The sequence below is a fragment of the Saimiri boliviensis genome, chromosome 8 (genome assembly GCF_048565385.1).
Source record: "Saimiri boliviensis isolate mSaiBol1 chromosome 8, mSaiBol1.pri, whole genome shotgun sequence".
Lineage (NCBI taxonomy): Eukaryota > Metazoa > Chordata > Mammalia > Primates > Cebidae > Saimiri > Saimiri boliviensis.
In genome coordinates this window covers 42,178,712-42,201,806 of record NC_133456.1, presented here as the reverse complement: position 1 = coordinate 42,201,806, position 23,095 = coordinate 42,178,712, and the positions used below count along the sequence as shown (strand labels likewise).

The 23,095-nt window shown below is 34.1% G+C and overlaps 1 protein-coding gene and 1 non-coding gene across 2 annotated transcripts in view; one reads left to right on the top strand and one right to left on the bottom strand.

Annotated features, from left to right (window-relative positions):
• CIP2A (cellular inhibitor of PP2A) overlaps positions 1–23,095 on the bottom strand; it is a 39,297-nt gene that overhangs the window by 5,216 nt on the left and 10,986 nt on the right. The window contains exons 8-17 of the mRNA XM_003939396.3: positions 21,512–21,587; positions 15,387–15,605; positions 14,200–14,359; positions 12,535–12,676; positions 11,044–11,143; positions 8,792–8,910; positions 6,172–6,367; positions 5,449–5,523; positions 5,252–5,362; positions 2,695–2,891 (exon numbers count right to left, since the gene is read on the bottom strand). Coding sequence (XP_003939445.1) covers positions 2,695–2,891; positions 5,252–5,362; positions 5,449–5,523; positions 6,172–6,367; positions 8,792–8,910; positions 11,044–11,143; positions 12,535–12,676; positions 14,200–14,359; positions 15,387–15,605; positions 21,512–21,587 — 1,395 coding nt within the window. The remainder of the gene's footprint in view (positions 1–2,694; positions 2,892–5,251; positions 5,363–5,448; positions 5,524–6,171; positions 6,368–8,791; positions 8,911–11,043; positions 11,144–12,534; positions 12,677–14,199; positions 14,360–15,386; positions 15,606–21,511; positions 21,588–23,095) is intronic.
• LOC120367256 (small nucleolar RNA SNORA70) lies at positions 20,548–20,682 on the top strand. The gene has a single exon (XR_005581674.1). It is a non-coding gene; the product is annotated as a small nucleolar RNA SNORA70 (small nucleolar RNA).

The window sequence follows — 23,095 nt, the reverse complement described above, 5'->3', positions numbered from 1 at the left end:
ATTATCCTCATATTTATGGATATAAAGCTTTATTTTACAGATGATATTGCATTAAATAATTTGCTCTAAATAAGTTTAGGTTTCTATATTTGTCTCCTTAACACTCTGCATCTAATAGTCTTATTTTATCTGCAAAGTAAACACAGAAAAAATCCTTTCTAAAGTCATACTTTGATACTCAACTACCATAAGCATAAAATGTCACTTTTATTTCACTAAGTACCAAGATTTTTAAAAAGCCAACCAAACAAGCCAAACCAACAAACAAACAAAACCGACAGCCAAATTTGGCTAGCAGTTTTCGTATGCAATCCATATAGGATTTTTAACAATCTGAGTTTGAGTACCTTTAGACAGTCCTGACCATTACAAATGACCTTTTCCCTAGCCAGCTTCATTTATGTTACACATTTGTCCATTCAAGGAATTTCAACTTTTGGCCCCTAAATCGCTAGCTGGAACATAAGCAGGTCTTAGAAACCACATACCTTTCTTGGATCCTACCTACATTCTCTTAGGTTCTCTATGTGAGACATAGCAGGGATCCCCTTTTTTGGAGGCCTGAGGACCTCAAGCTTGGAAATAAAGGAAAATCCTGAGTTCATTCAAGGGAAATTCCAAGCATCTAGCAGTCCCACTAAGTAAATAAGTAACTTGTTAAAGAGGAAGGTAATAATAGCTTAAATCAATAGTTAACAAACTTAAGAGTACCAGAGAGGTTTGATTCCTTACAGAGCTTAAAGAAAACAACTTAACTTATGTCCCTGAGTTGTATTTCTGAGACCTGGACCCTCACTGGGAAACCCCACTGACCAGATCCATTGGCAAGTAGACCTCAGATAAGGGGGAAATGAAGGCTGAATTGTAACCATTGTTCTTGGTTCTAAGTTTCTTTCTCAGGGTCTTGAAGAAAGTCACTCTCCCTAGCTAGTTAACACTTTTCTACTGATCCCAAATTTTTAAACAAAGCTGCTCTACTTTAACAAACTGCAAATCAAAAAATCTCTGAGTCTACCTATGATCTATAAGCCCCTGCTTCACAATATCCTGTCCTTTACGCTTAAACCAATGTGTAACCTTTAACTATCGATTTATGATTTTTGCTGTAACTTCCACTTTTCTGAAATTTACCCCTACCTTTAAAAATCCTTGCTTGCAAGCTATTGGGGAGTTCACAATTTCAGCATTTTGCTGCCTGGTCCTCTTTACTTGGCACCCTGCAATAAAAACCTTTTTTTCTTTCACTGCAAACCTTGGTGCAGATACCTGGTTTTCTTTCTTTCTTTCTTTTTTTTTTTTTTTTTTTTTTTGAGACGGAGTTTCGCTCTTGTTACCCAGGCTGGAGTGCAATGGCTTAATCTCGGCTCACCGCAACCTCCGCCTCCTGGGTTCAGGCAATTCTCCTGCCTCAGCCTCCTGAGTAGCTTGGATTACAGGCATGTGCCACCATGCCCAGCTACTTTTTTGTATTTTTAGTAGAGACGGGGTTTTCTATATTGAGCAAGCAGACCCTATTTCAGTTCTATAACTTATTTTCTTCACTGCTGAAGTTCTCAGCCTGACTTATCGCTAATGCCACACTTTATCAGTGGTGCCTCAAACAATCAGACTTTGTAAGATGTTGCTGGGGAAAATATCCTGTTAAAAAATCACTTCATCATCATTTTCTAGATACTATTCATCTCTTACCATTCATTATTATTGATGGACAAATAAGCATATGTACTATACCAAGCTAAAAATTTCTTTATCTCTGTATTAACAGCATGGAACAATCTTAAAATATAAAGCAATAAACAACTTCCTCCAGAGTGTTTTTACTTCTATAGATTGGTAGAAAATGTAGAATTGGTCTGAATTACTGGTCTTCCCTGTAATTCAGAAGTTTTAAAACTAGCCTACAAAGATAAAAGAGTTTATAAGGGAGGAAAAACCAAACTTTGTTAGTAGGGACACAAATTGGTACAGGTTGAGCATCACTAATTTGAAAATCCAAAATCAGTGCAAAATCAGAAGTGCTCCCAAATCGTAAACTTTTTGACTGCTACCATTGTGTTCAAAAAGGATATTCAACTTGTCATATATTGGAGGAAAACTTAGAAATATCTATCAAAATTTTAAATATACAAACCCATTAACTTAGCAATTCACCTATAAGAACTTATTCTACAGATATAATCACACATATAAGTAAACTATAATCAATGACATTAAGAGATGAGTTAAACACATCTAAATTTCCATTCTATTAGGATGAATGATAAGAAATTGCCAATATTCAACTACTTTTGATCGGCAGAATGACTATTCAACCTAATACTAATTTGACTAAGTCTATTTAAAAATTATTAATGAAGGGCCTAACTATGCAGCAAGCACTCCTGAAGTTCCTAGGGATTTGTCAGTGATCAAAACAGACGAGGACATTTGTCCTTGTCGAGTTTATCTCCCAAATGACTGGTGACTGTATGAATACATAAAAGAAGTCAACTGGAAAGATCTCTATGTTGTTTCCAACATTGACACTGAGTTTGAGGAAGCAATACTTCATTTCACGGTGACTTAAGTTTCTAATTACTTATGTGTTATCAGAACATATGAAATGCTTACAGAAGGATTTTCGGGTCACAGAAAAGAAATGCTGCATGTTCATTTTAGGTTCTAACCTTACACAGAAGATTTTACTTTATTTACCTCTGAAGAAGTTCCATGTAGGATTTTGTCAGTATTTCATGCTCTTCAGCCACAGACTCTAACTTCCTATTATGTTGAAAGAGATGCTCAATATCACTCTGGACTCTTTCTGATTCCACTTGCTGTGCCTTCAGCAACACACTAAGCTCTTCATTTTTTCTCTCAACTTCTCTCAACATACTAGCAAGTGTCCGTGCCTTAAACAAACAACAACAACAAAAAGAACACAGACTTTTCTACTATCATCTATACAACATGCTCAACAAATTCCTACAATTTAAAAGGTTTACTAAGTATCTAATAAGCTGGTATCTGTTGGGTCATGCAAAGCTGTAGTAATTAGTCATATATACTTATAAATTTACTTCTAACAAGTATAGTTTTTTATTTAACAGATTATCTGATTAAAAACAATCTCATGATCAAATTAATGGAAATGAATACAACTGCAGCAATATGAAGATAGTGCTACATACAGTATTCAATTAAAAGAATATGGTCCTCAGGGGTAGTCATTAACACTAAACTGCTAAGTGTGCACACCATCAGCATTCTCATTTCTGGTGAGAATTAAGAACAAAATCTTAACTACATCACAGATGCTAAATCAAACACTTAAAATTGATCTAGCATAATCAAGGAATATAACCTATACCATAACCTGTATGTATGTATTATGTGACATGAAACTCTAAAAAAAGCAGAAAAGTCACTAGAATAAAAAGTCAGTTCCCCCCAGCCCTTTGGACTTTATTTTAAAATCCTAGACAAAACCCTAAGCCCTTCTCTGTTTTTATGACTTTAACTGTGAAGAAGTTACATCAAGTTATTTTGTGCTATTTTTTCTAAGAAGCTTTGCCAGTAACAGGGATAAAATATTAAACTCTCTAATAAAATATAAGACATGTCCAATAGACAGAGAATATAAAAATGTGCTATGAGAGGGAAAAATTATTTTAATATTACTAATAATTCTTCCTTGTAATTTGTGACAGATTCAACGTACCAGTCAAATGAAACCATGTAAAAATAAGAAATAAATAAATACAGCTATATTTCTTTATATTATTTAGAATACCTTTATTCTGAAAAGACTTAAGAGGGATTTTACTTGTCACTCACTTTGATGCCTCTTTCAAAAGCCAGGAACACTGTATTATAATTCATTCATTGTAAATAATATCAAGTTGTATAATTCCATTTGTATCTGCTGGGAATTTCATGTTACTGCAGTAAGGTCACCCTCATAAGGTATACATTATATATGTACATAGTACAATGCCAAATTTACTGAGCACCTACAATGTGCCAAGTGCTATGCTAGGGCTTGGAGCTATAGAAGCAGTCTCTGATACCATGGGTGGGGGATAATAGCATTTCCACGTGGTTTGAAAAATGTTATAGAGAGGTAAGCATAGATTTGATACAAAGAGGAAGGATTGTCAAACATATGCATGGGAAGGAGGAGACCAGAGTAGGCTTCTGGGTAATGTGGGTATTTTAACTGAAATCTGAAGAATTGTGAGTTAGGCAGAAGAGAGGAAAAGGTGTTCCAGACATAGAAAGTCAAGTGCTGTGACAAAGAAACAACCAAAATATGTCAAGTTCCAGAAAAAGCAAAGTAGCCTAATGTGGTTGACTGCAAAGAATGCACAGAAATGAAAGATGTGGATTGAGAACCTTGTAGTTAGAATCCTTATATGCCAAACTAAGGAATTTTGATGATATTCTTAAAGCAATAGCAGCAACTATGAAAGATACTCAGCACAAGAGGGACAGGATCATTTTACTGCCTTAGAGATCCCTGAGGGAAGGGCTAGGTGAAGGAAGGATGACTGGCTGTAGAGTAGCTGAGAAGAGAGTACTAGACTAAAGGTAGGAAGACTAATTAGAGGCTCTGCTATGATTCATACAAAAAATGAAAAGGATCCAGCCTATAGCAAATAGTGGTAGAAACAGAAATAGGGCAGAAAAGAGTAATATTTACAAGGCAGAATCAACTGGACTTAGTAAATAACTCTAGAAGGCAAACTGTGTGATTTCCAGGTTTTCTATTTGTAGAACACTAAAAACAGTAGAGGGACTGCATAAGAGTAAATTTTTAAAAAGGGAAGAGCAATTAGTTCATTATAGGTTATGCTGAGTTTGAAGTATTTCCTGTATATTTAAATGGAGCAAATAGGCACTTAGTGCTCAGGAAAATGATCTACGCTTGACATATAAAATTGGGAACATTAATATTTTGGTAAACATTGAAACCAAGGAACACGTAACTAAAGGACAAAGGTTTAGAACATAATCCCAAGAGTCCCCAACACTTAAAGGTACAACATAAACAATATAGGAAAATGATATTAGGTAGAAAAAAAAAAATCAGAGGATAACGATGTAACCAAAATTAAAGAGGGCAGAATTTCAGGATGAAGGAAGTAGGCATGTCAAATGTTAAAGAGAATTCACTTCAATTAAAGTAACAAATACGTAACTAATATTTTGCATGTTTTACTTCATTTGTTAATTTTTCTACTAATCAGATGTGTCTTTATATTCTACACACCTCTGTTTCCGCTTGAGTTCTTTGGCAGCGATGTTGAGCAATCAGTCTATCAGCCTGTGCAAGAGCTAGAGCTTTTGTTTCCAAAAGATCTTGTAGCCTGCTTTCTTTGGACTACAAGAAAACATATCATTAATTTTCATTTTAGGAATACATCCATGAAAGCTTATTACACATCGTTAAAATAAGCTTATACTCACAGCTAATGTGGATAGTTTCATCTCATATATATCCATTATGTCAGATATTCTCACATCACAAATCTGATCTTTTACCTACATTTTAAGAGTAAAAAAAAATCAGAAAATTTTATTAAAATATTTTGACACAATGACGAAATAAATGCCTACTTCAAAACTAAATCATTAAAATTTAATGATGAGTAACAAAATAAAAACAAATGCTACATCAGATAGGTCACAAATATTTCCTTTTTTTAAAAAAAAATTTTTTGAGACAGGTCTCACTCTGTCACCCAGTTTGGAGTGCAGTGGTGTGATCTTGGCTCACTGCAACTTCTGCTTCCTGAGTTCAAGTGATTCTCCTGCCTCAACCACCTGAGTAGCTAAGACCACAGGCTTATGCCACCACACCCAGCTAATTTTTTGTATTTTTGGTAGAGAGGGATTTGCCATGTTGCCCAGGCTGGTCTTGAACTCATGAGCTCAGGGGATCTCTCTGCCTCAGGCTCCCAGAATGCTGGGGTTACAGGCATAAGCCACTGCACCCAGCAAAATGTTGAAATTTTATGACTTATTTTTCTTCCTATATTTCCAAATGTTCCAGGATATTCTTATGTCTTATATTAAAAAATAAGTTTTCAATGATGAAATCTGTACCTAACGGTGTTTGGATAAATGTTATAATCAGGGCTGACATACAGCTGGTAATGTACCAGGTTATAATAGCTATTTTTCACTCACCACCATTCCAGACTGAAGTTTCTCTATTAATTCTTCAATATTCAATCCAGGAATGCCATCTTTCAAATGAGGAGGTGTTGAACACTTTACTGATGCTGGAAAACTGTGATTTAATAATTGCCAAGGCATTTTTCTGGGTATATGTTCTGTTTCCTGTTGTCTATAGGCATTATTTGCTGCTATACTTTCTCCAAGTCTGAATGAGAGTCAAAGAAAGGAAAATAAAAACTATATGAAAATAGAAAAAAAGGCAGACTGAGTGCAGAATTAGGGAATTTTTAAGAGTCGGTCCTTTTTTGGAATAGAAGTCTTCAAATAATCCTGAGACCATGATGAAATGAAGTTGGGAAATACTCCAAATTTTCCAGAGCACCCACTTTTCTGTTTCTAACCCTTTATAATGAGCTTCACCATTGGTTTGGAGGCATTCTAAGACTAGTTTACGAGTGTGAATTATCTGTTATAAATACAAAGTTAATGGTACTGGTCAGAATAATATTCTTATCATGGGTGGTATCATCTGGCCTTTATGTCCTTATTCCTTTTCCTTTCTTACTCGGTACATACATTTCACCAACCTGACTTCCATTTTATCCCTTTAAAATCCTATCTTTCTTCCACCCCAGGCTTTCACATGAGCTATTCCTTTATCTGGAACACGATTCCTACCAGATCTGCATAGGGTTGGCTCCTTCTTATCATCAGGTCTCCGTTCAAATTCACCTTTTCAGAGAGGCCTTCACTAATGCCGTATATAATACTATTATTAACAACTCATCTTCTCCATAGTGATGTGCACAATATGAAAATTATTTTTTTTCACTTATATTCTAACTAAAGTGCAAACTGTATGACGGCAGACACTCAGTCTAATTTACTATAGGCTGGGCACAGTGGCTCACACCTGTAACACCAGCACTTTGGGAGGATCGCTTGAGTCCAGGAAGTTCGAGACCAGCCTGGGCAACATTGTAAGATCCTACCACTACAAAAAATAAATAAATTATGGTGGCACACGCCTGTAGTCCCAGCTCTTCAGGGGGTTGAGTAGGGAATATCACTTGAGCCCCAGAGGTCGAAGTTGCATTGAGTCATGATCACACCACTGCACCCCAGACTGGGTGATAGACTGAGACCCTGTCTTGAAAACAAACAAATGAATACAAACATAAAAAATGCTACCTACCAATGTATATTATATCCATAATATACATTCAGCTTATTAAACTGCTCAAGATAATGTCAAATAAGGGCATTAAATAGTAAGCATAAAATGGATACCAGAGAAAATGCTCAAAAAGAAAATTATCTGCAACACAAATAAGACAGGGAATGCCAAGATAAAGTGAAAATACTGGGAAGGCCTCACATACAGAGGCAGAGGCTAAGACTCCCATGTTCAGTGAGACTGCAGATTTCCCCTCTGAAGCTTTGAGGTTTTGTTTCATTTCAAACAAAATCTGACATTTTGTTTCATGTCAGATTACCAGTTTAGACAAGCAGGCCACCACAAAATAAAAAAGCAACTTTACAGACCACTTTTAACTTGTTACTTGAAAAACGTCCTATGTATTTTTGTTGTTGCTGTTAAAAAATATATATTATAAAATTAAGTGAATTTTGGTTATATGGTCTCTAGGCCTTGCATCCCATTCCTTAACTCTTAAGGTATGATGACCTAAATTGCTAATTCTGAAAAGTGGGAATTGCTAGATCAGTGAATAGCAGATAGCATGGACCAGCACACTTTTTCTTATAGGTCAAAATAGTAAGTATCTTAGACTCAAGGGCCTATCTGGTCTCTGTCACAATTACCCAATTCTGCTTTTATAGAGTGAAAGCAACATAGACAGAGTATAAAAATGAGTGGGTGTGACCATATTCCAATAAAACTATTTACAAAAACAGGTGCCTGTCCACTGGCCAGTTTGCTGACCCCTTGAATAAAGGGAATATCTTTCCTGTTTATCAACTGCTTCAAATTATTCAAATCAGTTTTACAAATTCATACATATAAATGGCTTAAATGAAAAAAAAATTTTTAACCAGACTCCTAATAGCCATTAAGTTCAGAAAGCCCTGTAACCTTAATTTTTTTCAAACATAATTGTAAATATTATTATTGCTTGAAATTAACTAGTAGAAAACTTTGCCTGATCATCATTTTTCCACTTCTGATAAAAGCAGCAATTTTTTTTCTTTAGGAACGCTCCCATTCTCCTATTCCAACTAACTTTTAGTCTACATTGTTCTCATGGCTGACCCAGATCTGGTCAACAACTAATGCTTAGACCTTTTCCTTAAACAGTTGGGAAGGGAACTAAACCGGGAAGATATAAGTTTAGAGTGTCCAGAAGTTATCATTAAAAAGAAGTGGCTAGAGACATAGAGGAATAGTAAATGAAAAACATTTAACCACCAGAATCTAGCTTTTCCCTGAGTGAATATACATCTGGACTTTTCATTTAAAAGAATCAAACATTTTTAGAAATCATTTGAAAAATTACTATTACAATGAAGTCTTCAATTCACTAATATGCTTGTCTATATTAAGGACTAAAGAAACATAGCAGGATATTCCAACATCACAAGAGATAGACTGTAAATGATTACAACTCACACTAAAGCAGGGAAATCTGGCAGTGGAGCAGCTTCCAATAATATTCTCAGTCCAGACTGTACTTGTTCTCTATTATCTGACGTTAAAGCAAAAGCCAAAGGAGTAATCAAACGTGGATCCTAAATAAATCAGAAACCAAAAAGGAAGAAGCAGAAAGAATAAACAATGTTAGCTATTTTAGAGTTGAGGTGAGTAAATATATCTAAATCTTAATTCTAGGCAAATTATAAAATGTTTCTAATGTCTGAATATGTTATAGTCTCTATCATAATATAGCTTGAATATATTATACCTTGTTATGGCTGTTTACACTGCTATGCAATCAATATAAACACTAGTTTTAAAAAATCTGGCAAAGGTTTTGAATGCTTTCAAATATGCCTATAAAATTTATGCCTTATATATTTTCATGGCTTAAAAATCCACAACTGACTGATGTATAGAATTACTGTTTTTTTCCAAGCTATCATTTAAAAGAAAAACTTAAAAACAGCCAATCACTTCCAAATTAAGGCTAAAATGAAAAGTAAAATTCAAATTAAATTAGAACATTTTATACTTACTTCAATCATTCATGTCAGTAAATATTTTCCATTAGTACGTGTAAGCCCCAAATCATCAACAGGTTGAGTATTCCTTATCTAAAATGTCTGGGACTGGAAGTGTTATATATTTCTGATGTTTGCACATTTTAGAACATTTACATATACTTACTAGTTGGACAACCCTAATCCAAAAATCCAAAATGCTTCAGTGAGCACTTCCTTTGAGCCTCATGTTGGTACTTAAGACATTTTGGTTTTTAGAGCATTTCAGATTTTCAAATTAGGGATGCTCAACCTGTATTATAAAAAATATATCTTAAATAATTGACATTAACATCAGTTTGACTCCTTTAAAAAATACACTAAGTTACTAGTGAAGACAATATTAAAATATAAATCCCTTATAATTAAAATGTTGAGTATCTTGTAGGTATTCGAGTATAATCCAATGTCATAGAACTGTGTAAGAGCAGGGCTTTATCTCCAAAACTCTCAATGGGAAGCCTTGCTATTTTCAGTTAGTAGTCAAGGACCCTGAAGTTGAGAGAGGTGAAATAAATTACTCAAAACTGTACTAAGAACTAGTAGAGTCAACATTTGAACTCAGTCCCTTAAACATGCTCTCAAAACATACCAGTGGTCCCTGCCTAAGGTTTCAGTTTTGGCTTCTATACTGTCTATATAGTCACTAGAGCCATCTCTGTTAAGCTACTGTAGTAACCTAATCCACATATTTTTGTTAAACATCTGTTGTAAGGTAAGTGTTGTAGATACCAAGGTAAATTTTATTACACAAAGTTTTAAGAGGCCACTGTTTTGGACTAGAATCCTACACTAGCCTTTAGCAGACCAAACCAAACCAGAAAGGAGTCACTCGGATGAGTGCCATGTAATCAAACTGCATTTTGAAATGGGCTAGTTTTCCAAGAAACCAGGAGATTTCAGTCAACCTGAGTCAGTATTATAAGGAAGTCCCCTTTATTACAACTCTATAAGCAAATTAACTTTGAAATGACCAATCTGCTTTTAGTTCCCTATTTGTGCTTTCTTCAGCCCTTTCCTGTCTATAAAGTTGACCTCCTCTGCTTAGCCCAGGGGAATGATTCATTCTGTTTTATAGAATGACGCTGTCAAATTTTAGAATCGCAAATAAAAGCCAGTTAGAACTTTGAACTAAATTTGTTGTACTTTATCTTTTGAAAACATCTAGAGATCTTATTCAGCTACTTATTGTCATTGAAATCTGTGAGTTACTATTTTCTTCATGGCCCTTCTAATTATCACAATCAAGTCCTTTACTTCCAGCTGTCTCCCTATCCCCTTAATACCCTACATCAACCCTAACCAAAAACAAAAACCCTAAAACAAATACCATTCTTCCTCCAATGCCAACAGAAACAAATGAAGAAATTTACAAGTACAACACAAGAAAGGAAAGGGCTAAGGAAGCAGCACTATTGTGAACATTCTCTACGTAAAGGTGGTGAGCACTTATGTTCAATTCCTATAAAAGTATATAAAATAACTGTGCAGTGAGACTATTATAACCACTTACGACAAGAACTTTAAATTTTCTTCTCATGGCCAATTCTAAGAGAAACATCTTCTAAAGATTATTAAATATTAAAACAGAATATTAAAACAGAAACTTATATTAGGACCATTTATGTATGAATAAACTTCAATGTTTCAAGAGTTTAAACTCACCTGAAGGATTTTGTAGAAGCTTACTTCCATACCAGGAACCAATGGTTTAAGTTTGTTAATCAAATCAAGAGTTTTCAAAATTACATCAGCAGCAAGTTTGCTTTAAAGATAAATCACATTTAAATTAGACAACTGAAAAATTTCTTAGAGCTTGTTTCTGTCCAAAATTCTAAAGAAACTGATTTAAAAAAAAAAAAAGGAAAGAAAAAACTTGTGTTTTTAAGATTCAAGATGATAACATACTGTTTCTACTGAGAAGTAAAAATACAAAGCAATCAACATTATAACTCGAGATCCAAAGAAAACAAACCGGCATTAATAGCCTTAGACAGCATTTCTTTTACTACCAACATGCTTCAACTTTCTGTTTCAAGTAAGTAGTAGTTTTGAAACATGGTCCATTTAATTCTTAGCTTTGTCATTAGAATATCAACAGAGGGTAACCTTAGGCAATACAGAATATCTAACATGTAATAAATGAATTATATTAGGTCATGTTCTGAATTTTCTACCTGGAAGAGTATAAAAATAAAAAAACAGATAATTCTTATTCTAAAGGTACACAATTACTGACAACTGTGACATTTACGGAAATAGAAACAAATAAGTAAGTGTCTAGCACTTAGCAGGTTTTCAATGAAGATTTATTAGATAAACTTAATTCATGAGGAAGGATAGGGTATAAAAGAGTATTTTACTACCATCCAGTGAAAATCCATCTTTAACCATAATTCCTGACATGCTAAGGAAGGAGAGCTCTTATTAAAAAATCTTCAGCAGTGACTGATTTCCTTGTAATAAAACTACCCTTCTGTTTTTTCAGGCTTTTCATTTAAAAAAGTAAAATTAAGGCCAGGCGCAGTGGCTCATGCCTGTAATGAGCACTTTGGGAGGGTGAGGCGGGTGGATCATGCCTGTAATGAGCACTTTGGGAGGCTGGGGCAGGTGGATCATGAGGTCAGGAGATCGAGACCAGCCTGGCCATGGTGAAACCCTGTCTCTATTAAAATACAAAAAATTAGCTAGGCATGGTGGCAAACGCCTGTAGTCCCACCTATTCAGGAGGCTGAGGCAGGGGAATCGCTTGACTTCGGGAGATGGAGGTTGCAGTGAGCCAAGATTGTACCACTGCAATCCAGCCTGGCAAAAAGAGCAAGACTCCATCTCGGAAAAAAAAAAAAAAAAAGGAAAATTAAAAAAATAAATTACTGAGGCAATGTCAAAGAAGGAGCTCCGGAAATGTTCAGAACCCTTAGATAATTATAGTAAAACAAGACGAAAGAAACCTAAACAATAAAAAACATGTTAATATCTTTCTTCAAAAGCACAAAATCTACAAATTGAATTTACAAAAAAGTTACTATGAAAATATGTTTGTTAATCTGTTATATCTTAAGTTATAAAAGGATGGTCCTCCAAAAGGATGAGAATCACTGTATCTTTTGATGTTTTACTACCTTGCCATTTTGTCATTAGATTTCATATACTCACGATAATTCAGAATCCGCAATCTTTGTTCCAAATCCCAGGTCAATCTTGCCATATGTAAACTGTTGTTCTATCAGAGTGGTACACTTGACAGTTGTCAGGATTTTTGCAATATGCATTTTCATTGTATCATCTCCACAGAGAGGTAAGTTTTGTTAAGATACATAACAAAAAATTCTCAAATTACTTTATGTATAAAATATAACATTCAGAATGATTTCATACCAATTATATCATTACTGTTGTCCAGTATAATTATTGCTAAATTAACTCAATGACAGATAAGGAAACTGCAACTCAAATAATTTAAGTGGCTAATAAGTGGTAAGAGATGGACTGGTACCAAAAGTTTCTGACTCAAAGGTTAAGAAACTGAGGCTATTTCTCCATTGGATATCTGTTTTTTGTTAGCAAGAATCTCAATGGTTCAATAAATATTTATTGAATAAAGAAAAGTTGTTTAGTCATATTTAGATATTATAAATTAATGTAAATAGCTATTATTTTTAAAAGGGCCAAGTTGTGGTCCAATTCAATGAGAAGGACCCGCTTTATTAATTATATATATCTCTAAGGTCAAGCAATCATGTGTCCCTACTGCAGTGATTCTCAAGGACTGCATGTTAGAATCACCTGCATAGTTTAAACAATCACAAAAAAGCCAACACGCAAACACACATTACCCAGTGATTTCAGGGTTTCACATTACTCCAACTAAATTAGAATATCTGGAAGTAAGGTTCTAGCATCAATTTTTTTTTTTTTAAATGTTCTCCAGGTGATTCTAGGTAGGAAATGAGCACTGAGAGTCACTACTTTAAAGGAAGAAGAAAATTAAGGAGCAGTACCTTAGAAGAGGATATTAAACCAAGGAATTTGCTCTAGGACAGAGTAGAACATTTTCTTTTTGCTCTGAGATACAAGGAAACCTGACTAGATCAATTTAAGAGATCAGGTTGAGATACAGTGGCTCTTTGCTCACGGTAAAAAAGTATTAATGAAATGTTTTAAAATCGGGACTTGGACTTCTTCGCAACTCAGAATTATTTGATCTAGGAAAAAGTGAACACAAGGAAGACCTAGAAAATCAGTACACAGAAGTTAAGCAGTGAAACTAATTGTTCAAGGTTTCTTTTTAAATGAATTAATTTGTGTTGATATACTTGCCTTTTCTTATAACCATTATTAAGGCAATTATGAAGGCTTTTATTTTTAAAACATAAACTAAAACAACTGGGCTAAAATCATGATAACTCCATCAGTATTTCTTTACCCACAAATATATACCACCAAAATATGGTACTACTAATCATCCAGGGGCAATAATTAGCAACAAGCAGAAAAGAGTAACAAGGAATAACAGAACAGTCATTTTAGAATATACTACCAAATATCAAACTGTGATACAAATGTAAAAATCAAGCTTAAACAGCATTTTAAAAAACGTTATCTTCGCTTAAAAGTTTCAAACAGAAAAACAACGAAAAAAAAACCTTGGATCTTTTTCAGACTCATTGAGAATTTTTTCTATAGTTTAAATTTTAGTTCAATAATCCTAGATAAATATGAGCAAAAAGTGAAAAACTACAAAGACAAAATGCAGTGAATGCAATACTAGAAAAAACTGGTTATTTATATAGTTTTCACATCGATGACAGTAAAGGATATTTAACAAAACTTCAATGGCCTTGGCCACCCTTTCACATTTTTTTCTTATTAAAGCCTCATCTAGATTTTGTTCCATGAACTGAAGTTGATCAAGGATTGTAGGTAGCAGAAGGGTCACAAAACGATCAGCTGAAGAACAGTTAGCAGCATCTATGACATCCTGGAGAATTACCCATCACAAATGATTAAAAACAAAGATAGAATATATGATATGGAAATAGTCATCACTGAGCTGTAACACTCTCTTTAAATTTTTTATATTTCCTGCAGTACGCCATTGACCTAAGTCTCCTATTAATATTGAAGTTTTTATTTATAATTTACACCTTTATCCAGTTTTGAGGGCTTTCGCTTTTTTCTCAAATTAGACAGTAAGGTCAAACTTTTTAAAATAAGAGTTTTTAAAACAGACTTTGTGATTTAAAAATGATTCTAAACTAAAAGTACTTATTGAAAACAAATATCTGCTAAAAGTAATTATAATAATAGACCTTGGTCTCAATAGTTTATAACCACAAATAATTTCCATCAAGACCCTCAAAGGGTTTTTTAAATGTTAAAACTGATTGTTAAACAATCATGAACAAGAAAAAATAGAAAATTTTGTGCATAATTCTTAATGAACATATTTAATCACTTCATACACATATTTGTGTATAAGATCAAGTTATGAGACAAGAAATGCTTTCAGAAGATATTGGGTCAGGCAGAATGAATTTAAAAACGGGGAGAATAGTAGAGAATACTAAACTGCCCAGTTAGTAAGATCTACCATAATGCAGTTTTGTCTGTATCTTAAGTGCCTAGCACATTGTGTGGCATGCTCAACTCCATTTCACTGACTGAATTCAATATTCCTATATTATCCACTCAATGGCCTAATAAACTTGGAATGGAGAGACAATGTGACTATTCCAACTAGTCATGCAACAAATCATATAAACCTTAGTATCTTTACTTATTACACTGAAATAAGCACTACATATATAAGCTATTCAGTGAAAAAAAAGGAAAATACTAATATATATAAGGGGCAGAAAAAAACTTAGGGAGTGTAGTGGCTGACTGTTAGTAATTGACAAGTTTTCCTCAAGTGTATGAACTGGAAGTTTACTAAGAATGTTTTTGAAGACAAATTGCTGAGAGTCACAGAAGTAGAAAAGTCAATCTGTCATTCATCCTATTACCTCAAATATTTCCTTGAACAACTCCAATGCTAAAACAGAACAGTTTTCTGATCCGTCCAAAGGTTGGTTTAACCAGCGCAGTAGAGCCACAGTAGGTTCTAAACATTTAGGATGGCTTCCTAGAGTGGCGTTGCCAGATGGAGACTGTTCAAACATCATCTGAGTGAGCACATGGCGCAGCTGAGTCACTGAACAGAAGGCAAGAAGTAATTCTAAAACCTGTGCAATAGAAAGTCTTCATTAAACGTCAATTTCATTAGATTTTAATATACAAAGCAAGTGTATGATGAAGCTGAAAATGCCATGTATTTTTAAAGAAAACATTCTAAAACAAAATTTAAAAGTTGCTTCTAATTTTTCTTTCAATATTACTTTTCAAATGTGTGAATGGGTTCCAGAAGGTTACAAATAAATTTATTAATGGTGCTTACTCCTGGTGCTTACTCCAGATAAGCAGAACTGTGAGAACCTCAGAGGCAAGGTCAACTTCAACTAACGTTACACTCCTCCCACCCCTTCCACAGTGCTTATTTTTAAACATAAACATGTTTTGTTTATAAATGACCAAAAAAACCCTAAAAAATAAAATTAGAATGAACAATACTTGTTATGATCCTAAAATTCAATAACTGCTATAAAGAATACTGTAGCATAGACTATTAAACCTTCAGGATGGTTATTTCCACATTGTTTGCACTGTTGGCATTATGACCCTTAGCTCTCCTACTGTACCCCATTTCTTCTCTATTTAATAAATGAACCTTCTACATTACATAACATTCCCCATCAATCTGTATATTAGATGTTAAGCTAAATTCCACCTCATTTCATACACTACCAATCACTAAAAAAAAAAATTTTTTTCGTAAGATCTCCTTGCCTCTCTTATTTCCAACTTTTTAAGTCTGATTCTTACAAATGATATAAATTGAGATTAGTGTTTTAATCAACTTGATAGTATCTGTATTTAAGAGAATCCAGTCCATTAGCATTTGCTGTAACAAATAATCTTCAATAAATATAAACTGTAGCACAGTCATGTGGCACTTAGTGATGGTATGTTGCTCAATGCATCATTAAGTAATTTTGTTGTGTGATCATAAGAGTGTACTTACACAAACCTAGATGGTAGAGCCTACTGTACACCTTTATTGCCTGTGGGCTACAAGCCTGTACAGAATACTACTGTACTAAATACTATAGGCAACTATAACACAATTGTAAGTACTTGTGTATTTAGACATAGAATACAGTATAAAAGATTAAAAATGGTATACCCGTCCACATAGAACCTTACCATAAATGAAACTTGCAGGACTGGAAGTTGCTCTGAGTGAGTTGTGAGTGAATGTAAAGGCCTAGGACATTACTGTATATTGCTCTAGACTTCATAAAGACTGTATGCTTAAGCTATATTATGTTTTAAAATTTCTTTAATAAATTAACCTTAGTTTAACATAACTTTTTAACTTCATAAGCGTGTCAATTTTTAAAGTTTTTGACTCTTTTGTAGTAAGAGAAACACACTATATAGCTATACAAAAATATTTTATTTATATCCATATTCCATCAGTTTTTTCTATTTTTAAAATGCTGGGTTTGTTTTTCTTTTTAAACTTTTTTTGTTAAAAACAAAGACATAAACACATACATTAGCCCAGGTCTATGCTGGGCCAGGGTAATCAATATCACTTCCACCTCCATATCTTGTCCCACTGGAAGGTCTTCAGGGGCACAGGAAACTGTCATCTCTAATAACAACAATACCTTCTTCTGGAATACCTCCTGAAGGACCTGCCTGGCCGTTTTACAGTTGACTTTTTATAAGTAGAAGTACACTCTAAATTAATAAAGAATAAGCGGTAACACCTTTATCAAAACATTATGTACATAATCTTATTAATACGTGCTATACTTTTATAAAACTGGCAGCTCAGTAGGTTTGTTTACACCAGCATCATCACAAACACACGTAATACATTGCACTACCATGTTAGAATGTTCATGATGTCATAGGCAATAAGAAGTTTGTGTCTGTCATTGACTAAAATGTCATTATGTAACGTATGACTATACTTATTTTTGAAAAGGTAATAAATTTACATGGTTCAAAAGACAAACCCTGGAGGCAAGCAATGTTACCAGTTGCTTGTGTATCTTATAAGATGTCCATTATGAACACACAAGACAGCTTTCCACATGTACGTTAGTTTTCTTTTAATGTACATATATAAAAGTAAAAAAATTAAATCACTAGTGCAGAGCTGGATGACTTTCCCAAAATGAGCATTTTCCACTGCTGATGGCATTTAGGTTATCATTGTTAGTTATTTCGAACAGTACTGCTACATTCTGTACAAATGTGTACAATTCTTTGTGAAAAATACCTACAAGTGAGATTTCTAGGTCACAGTTTACACATAGGCCCAGTATTAATAGACACCAGTTTTCATAATTGGTTGTACTGGGAGTACTAAATGAGAGTTAAGGTATGTTTGCTATTTTCCATTTTAATCAACTGATGGGTGACAGATGGTATCATACTACCATTTAAATTTGCATTTCCCTGAAGATTGATAAAGTGTTACAATCACTTCATGTTTATTGACCAATTCAACTTTTTTGCTCAGGTTATCTTCTGGGCTCTGTGTTTTTTTCTGATACATATGTACAATGTAGAAAAATAATATATTTTGGATAAGAGTTCTTTGTTAGATATATACATTGTAGATATCTATTCCCATTCTTTGACTTTTCTTTCTTTTATTAGTGGTCTTATCACGAATAGAAACTTAATTTTAATGTAGCCCAACTTATCAACTTTTTCCTTGTAGAGTTAGTGCTTTTGTTTCCTGTTTAAGAAAATCATTGTCTACCCCAATGCCATAAAGATACTCTGTTAAGTGTTTCTTCTAAAATCTTCATTATTTTTACTTTTCACATTTAAATCTACCTATCTTATACTGAGTTTTGCATTTGGCATCAGGTGGGGATTGGGGAGGGGGTCAAGATTCAGTTTTTTCCATATGCATATTCAATTGACCCAGTGTCATTTACTGAAATGACCATACCTTTAAGACTCTCCTGTTGTCAATCAGGAGACCATATGCTGTGGGTTTGGTTCTGCTCCATTCCGTTCCATTGGGCTATCTATCATTATGACAAAATACTGCAGTCTTTAGACTAATCCCCTAAGCACCTGACATTTTAAAAAATCAGTAAATAGCATAAAGTTCTATTTGTCAAGAGAATATAAAATACATATTTACTGATCTTGTATCCAGCCAACTTATTAAATAGATTCCCTTAATTTTAATAATGATTTCCATAGATTTTAGATTTTCTATATTCTCAGGTCATCTGAATAGTGAGTTTTATTTCTTCCTTTCCAATCTCTATACCTTTTTAATTTCTCTTGCCTTATTGGGCTGGGCTATTGGGACCACCAATACTATGCTGAACATTACTGGTGATAATGAGCATTGTTTTCTTATTCCTAATCTTGAGGAAAGCTTTCAATAATTTGCATTAAAAAAGATGATGCAGTAGATTTTTGGTAATTACTCGATCAGGGAAAGGAAGTTTCTCTTTATTCCCAATGTACTAATCTTTATCATGAAGAGGTATTAAATTTTATCAAATGCTGTTCTCCCTTTAATAAGACAATATAGGTTTTCTGCTTTTTTGGTAATGTAGGAAATTACATTAATTTCCAAATGTTAAACCATCTTTGCATTCCTGCAATAAACCTCATTTGGTAATAAGACATGAGCCTTTTTATGTGTCACTGATTTTGATTTGCTACTATTTTGTTTAGGATTTTTGTGATATGTTCACAAAAGACAAAATTTTCATTTGTTGTAGTATCCTTGTCAGGTTTTGCTATCAAGGTTATACTGGCCTTATAATAAAACACACTGTACTCTAATCTATTAAAAAAGACACTCAACTATTTCTTCCCCACCAAGATGTATTTTGCTTTCACTGCTCCCCACTTCTATCATAACAAGAATTATTTTTTACTTTAAAATAAAAACTAAGTTTTAAATTCTTATTTTTTCACTTTTTCATTCTCTTCCAGGTTTTCTGATATCCATAGAATGTTTCTACTCCCCTGAGCTACCTGACCTCCTAAATTCCCTGAGATGGTTTAATACCTTTAGATTCAATTACTAGATTTTTCCCTTGCTGAGTGGCTCTTCTATTCCAAGAATCCTTATTTAGCACCTATATTAGAGATTCCTAGTCACTGTATTAAGATCCATTTAGATACTAACTAGGAATAGGTATCACATTGCATAGGAGAAAGGAATGTAGAACTTCTAGTGTTCAAAGTAAAAAGAAAATATAGTTAAGTAATAAACTTTGTACTATTTCAACCTTTCTACCATCTTTTATATCACTGTTGCAAATGATTAGTTTAAAGTCATTCTAATTTTTTTCTTCTATAAAAACTTATAAGGTAAAAGCTGACCTGAAAAAGTCCTACCTCACACCAGACACAAAAGTCAATTGTAGGAAGATTACAGATCTATATGGGAAAGTTAAAAAAACTAGAAAGCTTTTAGAGGAAAACAATGGAGTCCATCTTTGTGACTTTGAAATAGGCCAAGAGTTCCTAAATGGAACACAAAAAACACTAAACTGATCCATGTTAAAATCAAGGCACCATTAGGTGAGTAAAAAGGCAACTCACAGAATGGAAGAAAATATTTGCATGTCATATACCCATCAAAAGACTCCAAAATAAATCCTCCTACATGTAAGTGAGAGAAAGAAAAGATAATACATTAAACAAATGAGCAAGAGACATAAACAGGCATGTCAAAGAATGTATAAATGGCCAATGAATAAGTAAAATGATGTTAACTTTTATTAATAAAATATTAATTTAAATTATAATGCAATACTACTATTAGACTGGCTAAAATGAAAAAGTGAAAAATATCAAGGGCTGACATGAATGCAGACTGACCAAATCTTCATACACTGGTCCAACTAATATTTTTGGAAAACTGTTTCATAGTGCCTACTGAACATACGTATATCCTATGACATAGTGATTCCACTCAGAGGTATAAAGCTAAGACAAGCATGCCCATAAGCTCACCAAAAGACATGCAGAAAATCGTAAATGGAGGTTTCTTCGTAACTGATATTCATAAACAAAAGAACACCAACTGTGCTCCTTTCCTCCTGGGGGCCCAGTGTGCAATGGCTGCAAATAGCTGCTTCCTCGGTAACATATGCAGCCTGTTGCTTGTATGGGTTGCACTAAGAAACCTTAGAAACAGCCCTTTCCAATGTACATTCATGTCTCTGACCTCCTGCTGTCCCTCAGCTAGGCTTCTGAGAGGTATGCAAGGTGCGTCCGGAAAGCCCCCAGGGCATAGTGACCAGGGTTCACACTGGCCAAGTCATCATGTCCATTCACATGAATCTGCAAAAATAAAAAGCATGCGACTAAGGCCGCACATGCTGGGCCAAGTTCAAGGTCCCTAGCTGCCAGAAGATCCATCTCAAAGTGGGGCTTTACCAAGTTAAATGTCAATAAATTTGAAGACACGGCAGCTGAGAAGTGGCTCATTCCAGATGGCTGTGAGGTCAAATACATTCCCAAATGAGGCTCCCTGACAAGTGGTGAGCACTACATTCATAAGGGCTTTCACTGTAATGCCCCCTTACTCATGCTCATCAATAAATCATACTTTGTCTAAAAAAAGAACCAATCTAACAATCTACAACTATATGAAATATGAATGAATCTCATCACATTAACATTATGTTGAACCAAAAAAAGTCTAGACTGAAAACCTATTTATTATACGCTTTTATTTACATTAAGTTTCTAAATAAAAAAAACCTCTCTCTATATACGCTGTTAGAAGTCAGTATAGTGGTTATAGCAGTTATCCTTGGTCAAGATAAGGAATGGGAAGGGATAGGTACTGACTACAAGGAAGCACAAGAAGGGTTCTAGAATACTGGTAACATTCTACATTCTGATCTAGACACTGGCTACATAATTGTATCCCTATTGTAAAAATACAGAGAGCTGTGCATTTAGATTTTTCTGCATTTTACAGTTTTTTAAAAGTTTAAACAAAAAGTCACGTTTTACATACCTTTGAAGAGGAATCAGGATCCTTTCCATTAAGAAGAACTAATACTTGATTAAGACATGAAGAAAAGTGCTCATATCTAGGTTTAAAATAAAAATATATATCCAATGATAAAATTGATATATCAAAAGGGATTTACAAGATAAATATAAAATTTGTGTGTATCTTCTTTCATCTATTTATTTATTTGGGCTTCTAATATAGAACACACTCTTCTAAAGTTTATACTTAAAACTTGTCATATGTCTTATCATTATGATATATATAAATTGGCCCTGTCATTTATTAAAACATTGTGATTCATGTGGCAATAAATAAATCATTAAAAATTTCAGTGCCTCAATTGCTCTATTTTTTTAAGATTGTGTTCAGTTTGTAAAAATTCAAAGGATAGAGGAATATCCTAACAAATTATACAGCTGCTTATTTATCTGAGGCACCTAAAATTGCCAGGCATTAAATAAGTCTCTGCAAATAAAGAAGTAAGGGGCAGCAACCTGTGTTACACAACTCCAAGAGGTATCAGAGGTACCCCTAGCATTATATTCTATATGACTGATGTATCTCCTAGATTTGGGAGATGGTGCACTGACAGGGAGCTCACAGTCTAAAGATGAAGGAGAAGGACAGAAAGAGATAATACAAGGTAATATAAAATATAATGCTATAATGAAGGAATGTATGGGACACTATGGAACAAAGAATATTGTCTCGGCATTAAACCCAGACTTGAGTCTTAAAAAACAGAAATAGAAGTTAGACATGTTAAAGAGAAAGTATTCTAGTCTTCTAGAGGGAATACCCTAGAGAGAACAGCACATGGATACATGAAAGGGTATTTCTAGTAAGGTGGAAGTTCTATTTATTGTCTAATATGATTAGACCAAAAAACAAAATGTGTGAAGAAATAAGGTTGAGAGGTTGTCAGGGATCAGATTTTGAAGGGCTGTACTGAGAATGTGGATATTTACCTTGAATGTAATGGTAGGTCAAAGATTTTAAAAGGGACATGTGGTTGGAAGAAAAAGTTTTGAGTATATTTATAAGTTAAACAGGAAAGGTCAACTGAATGGAAGGGCCTTAAGAGAGAGGAGCAACTGCTTCAGAAAGTCAAAATGAGACAATGCATAGAGTAATGAACATACTTATGAGTGAAACAAGATGAAACTAAGTAAGAATTTGGTATAAACATAGATAAGTTTGTCCAGGGGCAAGGATTTAAGACAGCTCCATTCAAATGAGGTTCCATTTAGATTTTTTTTTTCTGTGAAACAGAGATAAGGTCATTTGCATAAAAGGAAGCAAGAGAAAAATAAATTTGAAAGACCAGTCAAGCCAGAAGCTCACATCTGTAATCCCGCACTTTGGGAGGCCAAGGCAGGTGGATCTCTTGGGGTCAGGAGTTCAAGACCAGTATGGCCAACATGGCAAAACTCCTTCTCTATTAAAAATATAAAAATTAGCTGGGCGTGGTGACATGCACCTATAATCCCACCTATTTGGGAGGCTGAGGCACGAGAATCACTTGAACCCAGGAAGTGGAGGTTGCAGTGAGCCAGATCGCACCACTCCAGCCAGGGCAACAGA